This window comes from Parus major, chromosome 18, assembly GCF_001522545.3.
Source record: "Parus major isolate Abel chromosome 18, Parus_major1.1, whole genome shotgun sequence".
Lineage (NCBI taxonomy): Eukaryota > Metazoa > Chordata > Aves > Passeriformes > Paridae > Parus > Parus major.
The window spans coordinates 3363835-3378290 of NC_031786.1; the positions used below are offsets into that span (position 1 = coordinate 3363835).

The window sequence follows — 14456 nt, forward strand, 5'->3', positions numbered from 1 at the left end:
CGGCCCCCCCCCCGCCCCGGCCCCGCGCCCTCCGCGGGGCGCGGAGCTTGCCCGTAGCCGCCTGTCCGGACTCCGAGCGCCCTCCCGAGCCGCCCTTCCCCTCCCTTCCCCCTCGGCCAGCGCCCAGCGATGCGGGGCCGGCGCGGCAGGCCGCCCAAGCAGCAGCAGCCGGCGGCGGCCGCCGCTCCGGCGAGCTCCCCGGCCCCGGCGGGCCCCATCGGCGGGCTGCGCTCCCGGCAGCGCGGCAGCAGCCGCGGCAGGTGGGCGGCCGCGGCCCAGGCGGAGACGGCGGGGCCCAAGCAGAAGGGAGCCGGCGCTGCCCAGGCCTCGTCGCCCGCCGCCGCCTCGCCCAGGGGGGGCGGCAAGAGGAAGGCGGGCGGCGGCGGCAGCAGCACCCCCGGTGGGGGAGGCAGCGGCGGTAAGGGCAGGGGCAGGGCCGGGGCGGCAGGAGCAGGGGGAGGAGGAGGCGCAGGAGGCAGCTGCAACAGCCAAGGCAGGGCTGCCTCGTCCAGGAGGAGCATCAGCAAAGTGGTGTACGACGATCATGAGAGCGAGGAGGAGGAGGAGAGCATGGTGTCCGAGGAGGAGGAGGAGGAGGGAGACCCCGAGGATAACCAGGACTCCGAGGAAGAAGAGGAGGAGGAGATAATGGAGGAGGAGGACGACGACGACTCTGACTACCCCGAAGAGATGGAGGATGAAGACGATGCCAGTTATTGCACTGAGAGCAGCTTCAGGAGCCACAGCACCTACAGCAGCACCCCAGGTAGAGAGTCCGTGGGCGAACTCAAACAAGTCGAGGGCACCCCACATGCTCCCTCTAGGTTGGCAAATACGGTCCGCACTCCTATGCGAGGATATGAGGGATGGGAGGATGTGCCCGCAAGCACTCCCAGGGAGAGGGGTATGCAAATAACCACTGGCAACCCCGGGGACGCGGGGAGCATTGGAGGAAGATGCTCACAAACGCATGCACGGAGAGGAGCAGGGAGGGCGGGCGGCACTTGCTGGAACAAGGGGATGCTTTACAAATATTCATGGGGAACCTGGTGACCGCAGAAATGCGCGATCCACCAGGACGTGTTGCAAACAATGTCAAAAGTGTTGTGGAGCATTCACTTAAAATTCAAAAATAAGGGAAACGAGAGGCATGCCTTGCAAAGAGGTCTTTTCAATTAAATACAGGAAAGGCTGGCTTGTGCTTGCAAATACAGCTTCATGTTGAAAGGAAAGGAAGCGCATGTAAGTTGAAGTGGCTTAAAAAACCAAAAAACTGTAAACACCGAGAAATTTCAGGCTCTTGAGATCAGAGCTCTAACTGGATTCAGCATCTACTGGCTTTAAGACAAAAGTAGCTTTCCAAGGAGGGAAATGAGGTGCATTGTTCAAAATGGAGATTGCATTGTTATAGTTTGGGGAAAAGTGCACAGGGCCTCATTGCAAGGATGTAAACCTAGTTTGAGTTCAACACAAAGATTAAAAGGTGGAGGTTGAGTCAGAGGTCTTGCATTTAAATACTACGTTTATCTTAAGATATGGCAACCTTTAAAACTCATGTTGGGGTTAAAATTCGTTAAATATTATTGTGATCTTTTTTTTTTTTTTTAATTCTAGTGGAAAATTTGGGAAATTTTTAAGGCCTGCATTTCTGTTTGTCCTTAATTGCTTCATTCACCAAGCTTCAAAAATTCTTTTATTTAAACTTAAACACTTTGTATTTATTTGAACTCATTTCAGAATGGAGTTCAAGCTTTAAATATATATATATTTTTTTTTTTTTTTTTTAATCTCTGAACCAGGAGAGTAGTTCAACTTATAGGTAACCTGTTATGATTTGGGCTATAGGATGGCAGACACTGCTGTTGTTCCAGTATTTGGCCGGTTTGGAAGGGGGGAGGAACAGGTTGTTAGTGTGAATGCATTGCATCTTAATTAAAAAAAGGAATGTAGTTCCGAGTAGTTAGCTGATGACTTTTCAAAAGGGGGAAGTTCTGGCTGCTAAATATGTCATTCGTTTTTATTTTGGTGAGTTAATGATATCAGCTCCTTCTGTGACTTCAGAGTAGTACTTTAAAAAGCTCTGTATGTTTGTCTATATATTTTTTTAAAACTTATATCCATATGCTCCAGAACCTAAATGAATCAAAATAAGTACATATATTACTAAATTTATTTAGAGATAATTTTTAAAATGTTATTTTACCTGTTGCAGGAATGTCCTGCAATCAAATTGAAATTTTTTGAATAAAGATTGAGATCTGGCTTCACAGAAGGAAAAAAGGTCTAAAATACTCTCTTGACTTTAAACTCTCCATTTTCTGCTTAGTTGCGATACCTTTCATTTTTATTACATTTTTGGGAGTGCTTATGTCAGGGAAATAATATTTTTATGATTTTAACTGGCTAGGTCTGGGTAATATTTTTTACATGAGCATCCAGGTTTAAAATGAGTTCTGCAGAGAATGGGTGTATGCCATTTTTCAAATGTGCTAAGAGTTTTGGCAAATCAGAAGATAGCTCTCTCTGCATTGTTGTACAAGCATAGACAGGTTTTATGTGGTATTTAGGTATATCAGAAACCATTTTGATAATTTATGTTTATTTCTAACTTGGTCAGGATGACTTCAGTTAAACTTTATTAAATGCAAGTGTCAGCATTTTTATCCTTAGGTGCTTTTGCTCTCTGCTGAGTTTTTGAGAGTTAAAACGTTTGTGTTGTTATTTTGGCAAGTCACTGGTGTTTCTCATTAGTTCAGTGTTTGCCTAAAGGTCTCCCTCCCTCCTTCCCTCTCTCTTCCAGCCACGCTCTTGCCCTTTTGCAAAGAAAGTACAAACTTTTCATTCAGGCAGCTCAGTCCGTGCCTCATCCTGGGCCAGCACCTGCTTTGGGAGCGTGGCTGTGCAGGGGTGGCACTGATGGGGAAATCTCAGCCTTGTCATAATCCAGCATAATGATGCTCTGGGCATCAGAGCAGCATTAACAGGCAGGGAAAGGTTTGTCTGTCATCAGGATCTCTGTGTCTCATAGGGGCCAGTGCAGAGAGGGGGTCAGAGCAGGGCAGGGGTGCAGAGTTGTGTCTCCGGTGTTCCTTCAGGGACTGCAGAGCTGTTGGATTCTGGGTGAGCCAGAGTTGGTCCTTAGCTGTGTTTAGATACGTGGGGGAGGCGGTTATTTCATATCTTTGTCTTCGAGCCAGTCAGTAAAGTGTAACACAGTGACAGAGTTCCTGTGCTGAGCTGGAGGGCTCAAAGGAGTGTCTCCTCCCTTTGCTTGAACTGGCTCCTGACAGAATTGTGCAGGTTTTTTACCCAGAAGAGAGGATGAGCATTCCTTCTCCCCTTACCTTCCCCCAGTCAGTGCAGTCTGAGTTACAGCCACTTCCAGGATGTACTCTTAGGGGCTAAAGAGTGTTTGTGAGAGCAGAGTATTGAATAATTGCCATCCCAGTCAAACTCTCCTGCCAACCAAGCTTTTACACATAAATCACATCCCACTTAAACGGGGGTATGGACTTGCTATAGTTTTTTCTAACTTACGTTGAACAATGAATTAAAAGATCACAGAGCAATGTCTCTGGCCAAGAAAGCCTCAGGTTTTATGCTCTGATGGGGAGCTTGTGATTTATCTTGGACTTAGATGTAGGAGTACTTTCTACTATAATATGATAGTAAAATTAATGTTATTATAATATAAAATGATACTCTTAAACTATTTAAAGAAGCAGAATCTTAGATAAAATGTCTTTAATATACCACTTAGTCATGGTACAGTAAAAACATACTGTGTGAATAACATTTATTTCCTTTTATTCTGCTTGATGCACTTTTGGTAGAGGAATTTTGTGTGTCTAATGTCCCTTCCTTCTCACCCCTTTGCATTCCCAGAAGGTGGAGGAACTGTTGGGACAGGTATCCTGTATATACTTGTATCACTAAACATTTTTGCCATTCTCTGTCCACTGCAATTTCTACTTGAGGCTTGTCACTGTTGCATTATAGTTACTGTTTTTCATATGTTGCAGGATTTTGAGAGAAAGGTTTAATCAGGATGCCTAGAAGTCCTTCATTTTTTGTTTATTGATTTTTTTCTTCATCAGAAAACTAGTTTTAGGAGGAGCTATACATCTAGTTTTCAGCTGAGATCATCATCAATCTGTCAAACAAACAAAAGCACAACACTGGAGTTGGGAGACAAAATATTTATCTTAAAATACATTAAATAATACTTCTAGTTGTATTTTGCTTGTCTGAGCATTTGTGGAGGACTGACCATTGCTTCTGTTAACACATTACTTCACAGCGTGCTTTTATCTTGAGAGTGAAAGAATTTAGCTGGGAATCAGGTGCTGCATTTTGTGTGTCTGGAGTAATTTTTATCTGAACATGTTTTCATGCTCTTGAAGAATTGTCTAAGTGGAGACACTGAGATACGATATTAAGATATACAGCTTTTTTTGTCTGCCGTGGGAGAAGATTTACCAGCCTCCCAGACATCTTACCTGGGGTACCCCCTTCTCTAAATTAAACCTGGCATGCTTTTATTTTACCATTTAGTAATCTGCCCTTGATTTGTGCTCTAGAGGGAAGGATCACTAGTTCATCATGCCAGTCTTGAAAAATGTAGGAGACGATTCATAACAAAGAAATTGTTAGAAGGCCAAAGGAGTAAATCTGAGGCTGATCCTGCTGCATTGACTTGTAAATTGGCAGCTTATCTGAAGAGAGCTTTGCCAGTCATCCCAGAAGCTCTGAGCAGCAAATACCTCACTCACCCCTTTCAAAGTATGTGTGTTGTAAAAGGCAGTGTGCTGCCAATGACTTTATTGAGCAAACTTTTTTTGTAGATCTGCAGTAAAATTCTGTAAGTGCTCATTGTGTTGCACAGAACAGGTGTAAGGTGAATAAATGTGGATTTTAGTAGATTTGGGCTGGCTCTCAGGGCTCACTAACTTCTTAAATTAGTTACAACTTATCCTGAACGTGTCCCAAGAAATTGTCTAACTCTCCTGAGTATCATTTTGTTTGTGCTACCTGTGGTTTTGTTGTTTTTTTTTTTTCTTTTCCTGGGTTCTAGGCACAAAAGGGTTGTGCCTCTGAGTCCTTCTCAGAGTGATCTGACCTGCTGCTTGTCTTGCATTTGCATTAGTTATCCAAATGATAAAATGATTCCATAGAATATGGGTGGGTTTGTATTGCTGGCTCCTGAGGGAGTGCTGATGGCCATAATGTTGGGAAATTAAATTCTCAGTGTAAAATCAGTTGATCACCTTAGTTTGATTTAAAAGTGTACTGCTGACAGGTGTGCAAACTGAAAAAATAAGCAGCCAAAAGTTTTAGTTTAAAAGGACATAAAGACCTACTTTTGTACAAGGCAAGGCAGGAGTAAAACTTTACTTAGGAACACGTTTGAGATTTTGTATGATGTGAATGCACTCAGGATCTACTCTAATAACCACTGATTTTTTCATTTGTGTTTCAACTTCCAAAGCTTTTTTTGTGCTTGGAATGCCTAATTTTTAATGTTAGTTTAGTTTTTACATTTTTATGCTTTATTTATGGCTGATTTTTAATTTTCTCCAGACTAAATAAATAAATTTGGGTTAGGTGTGATTACTGCAGCATATTACTCAAATTGGAGCTGCACCTACAAGTAGTTACAAATGCATCTTACTCGTTTAGAATTTTTATTCTGGAAGAGAATGTTTGACTTGTGAATATTAGAAACATGATTATCATGTTGGCATTTTTAAAAGGGAAGAAAATGTTTGTAAAAGTCAAAGCCTTTAATTTCAGCCCATCCCAAGAAAAAGATTTAGATTTTTCTATTTTGGCACTGCTTTTCATAATATATTCTTATTTTATGTTAAACTCATTCATTTTACTGCTGTTTTTTCTTTGGTGGAAGCTGAGCAAATGTTCTCCCAAGAGGTTGACTTTTAATTAAAGAACCAGTTTGGATATTGCTGTGGCAAACATGCAGCTCTATCCAGTTTCTGCATTCTGCTGTGAAAGGAAGGAAAGAACAAAAAAAAAAAAGTTCCCTTACACATTTTTATCAACTGTTTCCAGTTTTCTCAGTGATATCTAACAAAAGCTCATGTGTTGCTGTACAGTCCCATTTGAAGCGTGCCTGGTGCAAAGCAATAATTTGGGACAGCAAGTGTGTGTTTATTAAAACCAAACCAAAATAGGAGGGTCTCAGGGAGTTTGAGAGCAGTAAAAAGGCAAAGTTTCCAGGAGGAAGGAAAATCTAGGAGAGGGCGTCTTCTCTAAGGAGTGCTCGTGCTCCCAGGACATCATATATAACTGCCAGCTAGTCTTTATGTTGAGAAGTTTTTGCAGTGACTCACAATCTGGAAAACAAAACCAGCCCAGTTCTACTTTACTAAAGATGGACTTTCATGTAAGAGTAGTGTGGTTTGACTTGGCTTGTAGAACTCGAAGCCAAAATTTAAATCTTTTTTTTGGGGGGGAAAAGTGATAGTCTTTTCTGGGGTCAGTTAGTGGAGTGTGACTGGAGGGGTGGGAGTTCGTTGTATATTTTTCCCCTTCCTGTGACAGATTGCTGAAGTGTCTGAAACTCCTTGGTCTCTTTTTCTTTCCCCAATGCTCCTACCAAGCTTATTCTCTCCATGGCAACTGTGAGCAGGAGCTCTGAGCTGGAGAGCCCAAGTGCTGAGAAATGATGAGGAAGGGAAAGTTCTGAGAGAAGTGAAATGATACCAGTTGTGAACTTTCAAATCAAGAGAGAGTGGAACCAGTGTTTGTTTTTTAGGTGAGACCAATGCAGCCACCACTCTGTCCCTTTTTCAACAGGACAGTAGTTCTGGCAGAATATTTGTTCTATAGGGCCTCCATCCACCAGTCCAGTACCTGAAACTTGTTGGGCTGAAAGGCTGTGTTTGCTGGAGGGAAGAAGTGTTTAATGTCAGTGAGACAAGGCAAAACTGGATTTGTGTGATTTTTGTTAGCCTACATGTGTATGGTGATTGTACACAACTAAAGCTGAAGAGCATGAAAGTCATATTTAGTTGTGATACATTCTTTCTGTATTCTGGACACTGATGTTAGTAGTTTATTTAGATTCTCTGTTTGCATAAACCAGCAGATATGTTGAAGATGGTTAAAATAGTTTTAAATTCTGTATTCTCCTGTGGTAAAGATTAGATGTGACTTTTTCTTTTCTTCTTTCAGTCTGTAAATGAAAATGAAGACAAGGTGTTTGGTTCTTTTAAACTCTTTTTCATTTCTAAATTCTGAAAGGGTCAGCATTTGAACCAAATAGGTTGAGTAGATGCAAATAAAAAATTAAAGCAATGGTTTTTGGAGTAATTTCTGGGTTTGGGTGTTCAGACTGTTACTTGAGTAACTTAGTTTTATTTCAAGTATCATTAGTGTGTTTGCTTAAATATTTGTAATATAAATTATTTTAGTAGATTATCCTAAGTGTAGACTATAATTATCAGTATCTGTAATTAAATGCCATGGGAATAGAATTGTTTACTCTTTAATCTTAATTACAAGCAGCTCTTCAACTATAGCATTCAAAATAGGGACAGGTAACCACTGCAGACTGCTTCAGCACTTGGGGAGAGACAACCAGTGAAGGACTTGCCATTTAAAAGAAGCTTGTGCTAGATAGAAATGCAGTACTCAGACACTCCAGGGGATCTGGATCCTCTCAATATTACAGCTGTGGCAGCAGGAGGCTATTGGCAAATCAATTATTTTCCACCAAATAAAGCTATGGAATTTGAGTGGTGTAGAAGTGGACGTTTTCTGCCTTTGTATTGCCTCAAACTCGGAGGTGAAATTTGATTCAGAGGCTTAGTTAACATGCAGAAACTATCTCAGAAGTATCTAATTTGCATTAATAAAACTTGAGTATGTTTTGGGAAACTTCAGTGTGGATAAATTGAGAGTAGATTTCTTGAATTTACAGTAGTCACGTGAAAATTCAGTTCTGAGCCTAGTCAGTCAGGTGGTGATGCTTAAAGGAGAAGTAACCTGCCAGTGCACCTGCTCTGCAATCCTATTGATGGTTTTATTTTAAACAAAATAGTACACACTGCAATTTCTGTTTGAAACAAAAATTCCCTGTGGGGGCCCAAATTACTGACAGATGACAAGAAGTTAAAAAAAAAATAGGTTGTCAAATCCTAGTATCTCTAAAATAATTTAAACTAAAGTGTTTGAAGTGGCCAGAGTTCTTTGTTGGGCTGTGGGTTTTTGGTGTTTGCCACTGAATGTAGAATTTAAGTATTGGCCCACTTGCCTCATGAAAAAGAAGACTGTCCTTGGAAGCAAAAAGCTTGAATAATTGTATATGCTTATTGTAGGGAGACATTTTTCAACTTTTAAGGGATTTTTTTATTTTGTGTGTGTGTGTTTATGAGGCACAGTTGGGTAAACATGGACTGTGATCTTCAAAAACCCTCACACAGGAGGTGGAGCTGCTCCAAAGCACAGTGAGCTGTGTGGGTTCTCAGCACACTGAAAAATCAGCAGTGAAGACAGGTTATCCACCCAACCAATAAAATACCATTTCAGCTCAAAAAAGATATTTGTAGCACTTTAATATCATTATATCATATTCCATTGACCTGCACTTTTAATTTCAGTTGAACAGCCACTTGCAATGCTTCAAGATTTATGAGCACCGTGCAGAGAATGTCCATCCTTTTCACTGGAGATTGTTAGACTGTTTGGTTTGTTGATTTGGGCTTTTGAGGTTTTTTTTTAAAGGTGTCTGAGTGTTTCTTGAGATCACAGTTGATGTATTGGCCATTAATGCATTTAAGCACAAATTGATTGGAATTTCTGAATTTCCAAATCATACTTTGTGACTCTCAACTTCAAATTCTCTTCAACCCCAATACAGAGAATGTTAACAACAAATTGAAAGTGAAATTGGAAAGAAAAAAAGCCAGCATAGAAAGATTTTAAGTACTGTGCCATCAAGTCATTCAAGAAAAATACAGTTTCTTTCTAAAATATTCTCCATCTTTGAATACTTGCCTTTTTAAGCTCTGCAAACCAGTTTATATTTAGTTGAGAATTGGTCAGAGCAGTTCAGTGTGTGAAGAGAGAAATGATTTGAGCTCTTGAGCTGTGGTGTGTGGTTTCCAGTGTGGATGGGGAGTGTTGAGGTGCACAATATTGTAATGTGCTGCAACTGTGAGGCCTAACACAAATGAAGCACACATTTTGTAATGCTTTTCCTATTGTCTGTTCTGTCATTGCTTTTGAAATTTCTGGTTTTTATACCAAAACAAACATGAAAATATGTACATTGATTTAAGTAGGAGGTGGTGTGACTAATGCAGCCACAGGGTTGCATTGTGCTTGCACCAAAGTACAATTCTTTATTATGCTATTATGACACATTTATATCCTGATAACACATTTCTTCTAGATCTCTAATTGTACCTTTGTAAGAGGAAGTGTTAGAGATTAACTTTTTCAGAACATATTAGGGATTAATTGCTTTAAAGTTCTTTTTTTTTTTTTATTCCCCTATTAATTTCATGTGACCAATACACAAGTGACTGAAAGTTGCACCAGTAGATGTTTTGATTATAAACTTTTTTTACTGAAGGGTTGTAAAGCACTGGAACAGGCTGTTCAGGAAACTGGTGTAGGTCATCCCTCCCTGGAGGTCTTCTGAAATGTGTGGATGTGGCACTTGAGAACATGGTGGTGGGGCTGAGATGGTTGGGCTTGATCTTGAAAGTGTTTCCAGCCTTAATGATTCCATGATTCCATGGTTATCTCATATGAAAGAGACATCAGCAAAATTGGTATTTGGAGTCCATTTTTTTCCAGCAGTGGTCCTTCACTCAGGTTTATCTTTTTCTTGGGGGGATTTGTCGCTTCTTATTAATTCAGTTAAATTAAAGCAGGGTTAACGTCCTTGCCACTCTCTTTCTCGAAGGGCTGTTTTATGGCTTTACTGGCAGACACATTTTTCTGATACAGAAAGAATCCTGGTTGATAGCTCTGCTGGCTTTTGTGGTACTTGGACTCTGTGAGGGCCATCAGTGATTTCAGAATATCTGTCCTGTGGTGGTAGTGTTGTTATGGCCAACTAGGACTGCAGTGTGGAAGGAAGCTTCAGGACCCCAAAGTAGTTTATTGTGTGAACCTGTCTTCTTTTGCTTTGGAGTCTTTAACCAGCTGTGCCTCATGCATATATGATTTTGGATCATGGTGATAGAAAAATTGAGTTTGATCTAGAGAAGACTTGTTTTGTGCCTGGCTGTGAAACTCCTTTGTCTATGTGTGTTTGCCATGATTAAACATTTTCCACTGATTAGTGCAGAGGCATGTTGGAAGACAGTCATACAAGCATTCCTTCATTTTCCAGTCAGAACTCAAACTTCACTAAACTTGGAAAGTTATTATAATCCACAGATGAGGTTGACCTGTTACTTCTGTAATGGAAACATCTTGCAGTTCATCTTCTGTATAGTTTGGTTGTGTAATTTGTTGTATAAAATTGCATTCTTTAACATTGGAAAGGGAAAGCTGTGTCTGCTGCCTTCTTGTCATACCAGTCTAAGGGTTGATTTATTTTTCTGGAATCATTTGTTGTGCATCAAGATATTTCATAGAGGTAGCTTTTCTTTCTGGTAGCTTCTCTTTTTTTCCCTTTTCAATGCATTAATGTTTTAGTGATGGTGTTTCAGGTTCAGCAGGATCTGTCTTAGCAGGTTTTCTCCCACATTAGACTTACTTTCTGTTTTTCTGGGAGTATTGAACAGGGTAGGGTAGGTTGAACAAATGCCACAGAGAACCATTTCCATTTAATGGTAACATCCAAGCTGACTGGAACTCACTTTATCTCTTCATTTCCTTGAACCTTTTGGGGAGGTCTGTTATGTGCAGTATTTGGTTAAGAAATTATGAAAATGAATCTTAAAATTCCAGTTATGAAATTATGAAAGTGAATCTTAAAATTAAAATTGGTTGACACTCTTCAGTGTCAGAACACACAAAGTTTAATACATGTCCCATTTTAATGAAGTGTGTGTGGGAAATGGCTGCTATGAATAGCTGCAGTTTTTCTTTGAATTTCCTCTGTGCATGAAATGCATCCTGCTGACACTTGTCTGTGGACAATGGATAATTTTGAAATTTAGTTGTTGACCAGAATCTTAGTATGCTTAGTAAGAGGACCTAAAAGCAGTTTTCATCTCACTTCTTGGATTAAACCTAGATGATGGTTTATGAGATTTTCTCAATTTATTTTTTTCTATAAAGGGAAATAAGTTTAATGAGTGCATCTAAAACTTTTAACTGATAGGTGAGAAATAGTTGCATGTAGCTGTTTATTTTGCTAGAGGATTAAAATATTTAATCTGTCAGGTAGTGTAATTTTCAAAAACTTTCCTCTTTTGTTTTTCCTTCTGCCTGGCATCAAGGATAATGGAATTCAAGGGAAGTGTAGTATCTTATCTGAATTGGCATCTGAGACTGAATTAATTATGTTCAATGTCTTTTCTATTAGGTAGTAAAACAGCTCTTTAGATTAGCTTTTACTGGTAAACTTTGTCCTTCCATAATTTTGCCTCCTCATTCTGTGGATATGGCTCCTGTTTTATTGAAGTGTGAAGGTGGCGTGGGGTGGGTTTTTGTTTGTTTGTTTTGAGAAATTGAGAATTGTTGAAATGCTTTCATAAAACATCACATTTACCTTCTGGTTTTGGTTTGTAGGTAGTCAGGAGAAATATTCTAGTTAGAAAGCAGTGGACAACATGCTTTAGGTTCTCTTTTGTATTTTAATTTGGTTGAAATTGATGTCCTAAGACATCTGCTTGAAATGAGCTTTCCTGGATGCCCATGCTGGATAGGAGAATATCTTGCAATCATTTAATATCTGTTTGGAGCTTGATGTTTCAGGTTTAAATTAGTCATGCTGAATAAAAATGAGAAAAAATATTATTTTGGCTGCAGGAAATGTCTTTCTTTTTAAGTAGTTTAAACAATTACATTCCTAGATTTAGTTTTAAAGTTTCAATAGATGTATATTGTACAGGAAATGTGCAATACTCCTGTATGTCTAAAGCAAAACTTCAAATATCTTGTGTTTTATTTTCATACTTTTAGTTAAAGTATAAGATGATTAGCTGAGTTAACACATTTATGAAACTGTGAAGCTTGTGAAGCCTTAATTTGCATTAGTTCAGAATGCTAACACATTGATTGATGATAGATGTTTAAACACTTGTGTTGACCTGTGAACAGCAAAATTCTTACCGCTGTTTTTTATTCCAGGTAGGAGAAGACAAAGAGCACATCGTCCTCGTTCTCCAATATTAGAAGAAAAAGATATCCCACCCTTGGAGTTTCCTAAATCCTCAGAGGACTTAATGGTGCCTAGTGAGCATATAATGAATGTTATTGCCATCTATGAGGTACTAAGGAACTTTGGCACTGTTTTGCGCCTCTCTCCTTTTCGTTTTGAGGACTTCTGTGCTGCTCTGGTAAGTCAAGAGCAGTGCACACTTATGGCAGAGATGCATATAGTGCTGTTAAAAGCAGTTTTACGTGAAGAAGACACTTCAAATACTACCTTTGGACCTGCTGACCTCAAAGATAGCGTTAATTCCACTTTGTATTTCATAGATGGAATGACGTGGCCAGAGGTTCTGCGGGTATATTGTGAGAGTGACAAGGAATACCATCATGTTCTTCCTTACCAAGAGACAGAGGACTATCCTTATGGACCAGTAGAGAATAAAATCAAAGTTCTGCAGTTCTTAGTGGATCAGTTTCTTACCACAAACATTGCACGTGAGGAGTTAATGTCAGAAGGTGTTATTCAGTATGATGATCATTGTAGGGTTTGTCACAAACTTGGGGATTTGCTTTGCTGTGAGACTTGCTCGGCCGTGTACCACTTGGAGTGCGTGAAACCCCCTCTGGAGGAGGTGCCCGAAGACGAGTGGCAGTGTGAGGTCTGTGTGGCACATAAGGTACCTGGAGTGACTGACTGTGTGGCTGAAATCCAAAAAAACAAACCATATATCCGACACGAACCTATTGGATACGACAGGCATAGGCGGAAATACTGGTTCCTGAACAGGAGAATCATCATGTAAGTTAACTAATCATTGCATAATTTCTGTACAATAATACTGTGTTTTTAATACATCATGTAAATTGCTGTTGCCATCTTTAAATTGTTCTTTCTTTAGATAAGGCTGTTGCTTGTTGTTTTGTAAGGAGATTACTAAAGACCATGTAAATAATCCATATTTACCCAAAATTAATATTCTTGTAATCTATACATAAAAAGGACATAAAAACAGGGTCTCAGGCTTCATATTAATGTGCTGAAAGCACATGAATGTGAGGAAAAGAAAGGGAATATTAACGACAGCTCCCTAGTTTTTTTATAAGTTACTGAAGACAAGTTTGATTCTTTTTATATCACACGGTGTGTAGGACACTGCTTGTGGTCTGCAACCTGCTTAAGCAGTGTTTGGTTGCCAAATTCTGGTACTAGGTTGATGCTCTGCCTTTGAAGCTGAAACTTTCAAAGATGCTCAGAGGGATTCACTGTTACTAGAAATGCAGAAAATGTTGCATTGAACATTGTTCTGTAGTGCTAAGAAAGTCACCATAGCAAGTCATGCCTGTCTTCAAGGGAGATACTGTGTGTGTTTCACACAATTACCTGCTACTGCTTGGTCTCAAGATACAAATGTACCTCAAAATATTAATAGGAATCAAACCATTGCTAGTGAGGGCATTGTGCCCTGGATTTTACCTGAAAAGTTGAATCTGAAATTCATTTTTCACAGGAAAATGGCTAAAGATCAGTTTTCTCATAAAAGACTGTCTTATCTAATTGTTCTCATAATGGAGGAGAAATAATACTTAAGTGAAATCAGTGCTATTGTTAAATTAGGAGAAATAGAGATTTTAGCAGAGCTCTGAAAACACAGAAACACAGTTTTCCATTCAGTGTTACAGAGAAAATAAACCACAGCTGGGTACCTTAACAGAATTTCATACAAAGCAGGTTAGTGAGTGTTAAGATAGTAGCCAGCGTGTTTAAAAAGGGACTGTGAGGTCTGCTGATGGTGTTCCATCTTGCAAAGAAGACACTTCTAAGGGCTCATGGTATTCCTTTAAAATGTGGGGCTGTTTCTCTAGGGTATTGTCAGCTGATGCTTTAAGTATTAATTATCTCTGCTCTGTTTCCTGTGTTCTTCTTTCATATTTGTAAAAAAAGAGTCCCATGTTTGATCTTTTTTAGTTTCTCTGGGTTATAAATGTCACAGTAGTGCCAAGTAACCTTTCAAAGGATGCAGGGAATCTTTTATACTCTTCTCCTTTTTTTCCTATATATATACTCCATGTTTATACTCAGTCACATGCTCCACAGTAAGGGGTGGATCATTCAGGTGGTTCACCAGGATGCAATGGACACCCAAAGCTGTTGATAT

At 39.8% G+C, this 14456-nt stretch overlaps 1 protein-coding gene across 14 annotated transcripts in view; it reads left to right on the forward strand.

Annotated features, from left to right (window-relative positions):
* Positions 1–114: 114 nt before the first annotated feature.
* BPTF (bromodomain PHD finger transcription factor) overlaps positions 115–14456 on the forward strand; it is a 53846-nt gene continuing 39504 nt past the window's right edge. For 7 of the 14 annotated variants that reach the window (XM_015645412.3, XM_015645419.3, XM_015645413.3 and 4 more), the window contains exons 1-2: positions 571–766; positions 12277–13099. In XM_015645412.3, the coding sequence (XP_015500898.1) occupies positions 571–766; positions 12277–13099 (1019 nt within the window). Of the gene's footprint in view, positions 767–12276; positions 13100–14456 lie in introns of those variants that run through there. The other 7 variants (XM_015645410.3, XM_015645411.3, XM_033518613.1 and 4 more) reach the window with 4 other exon arrangements.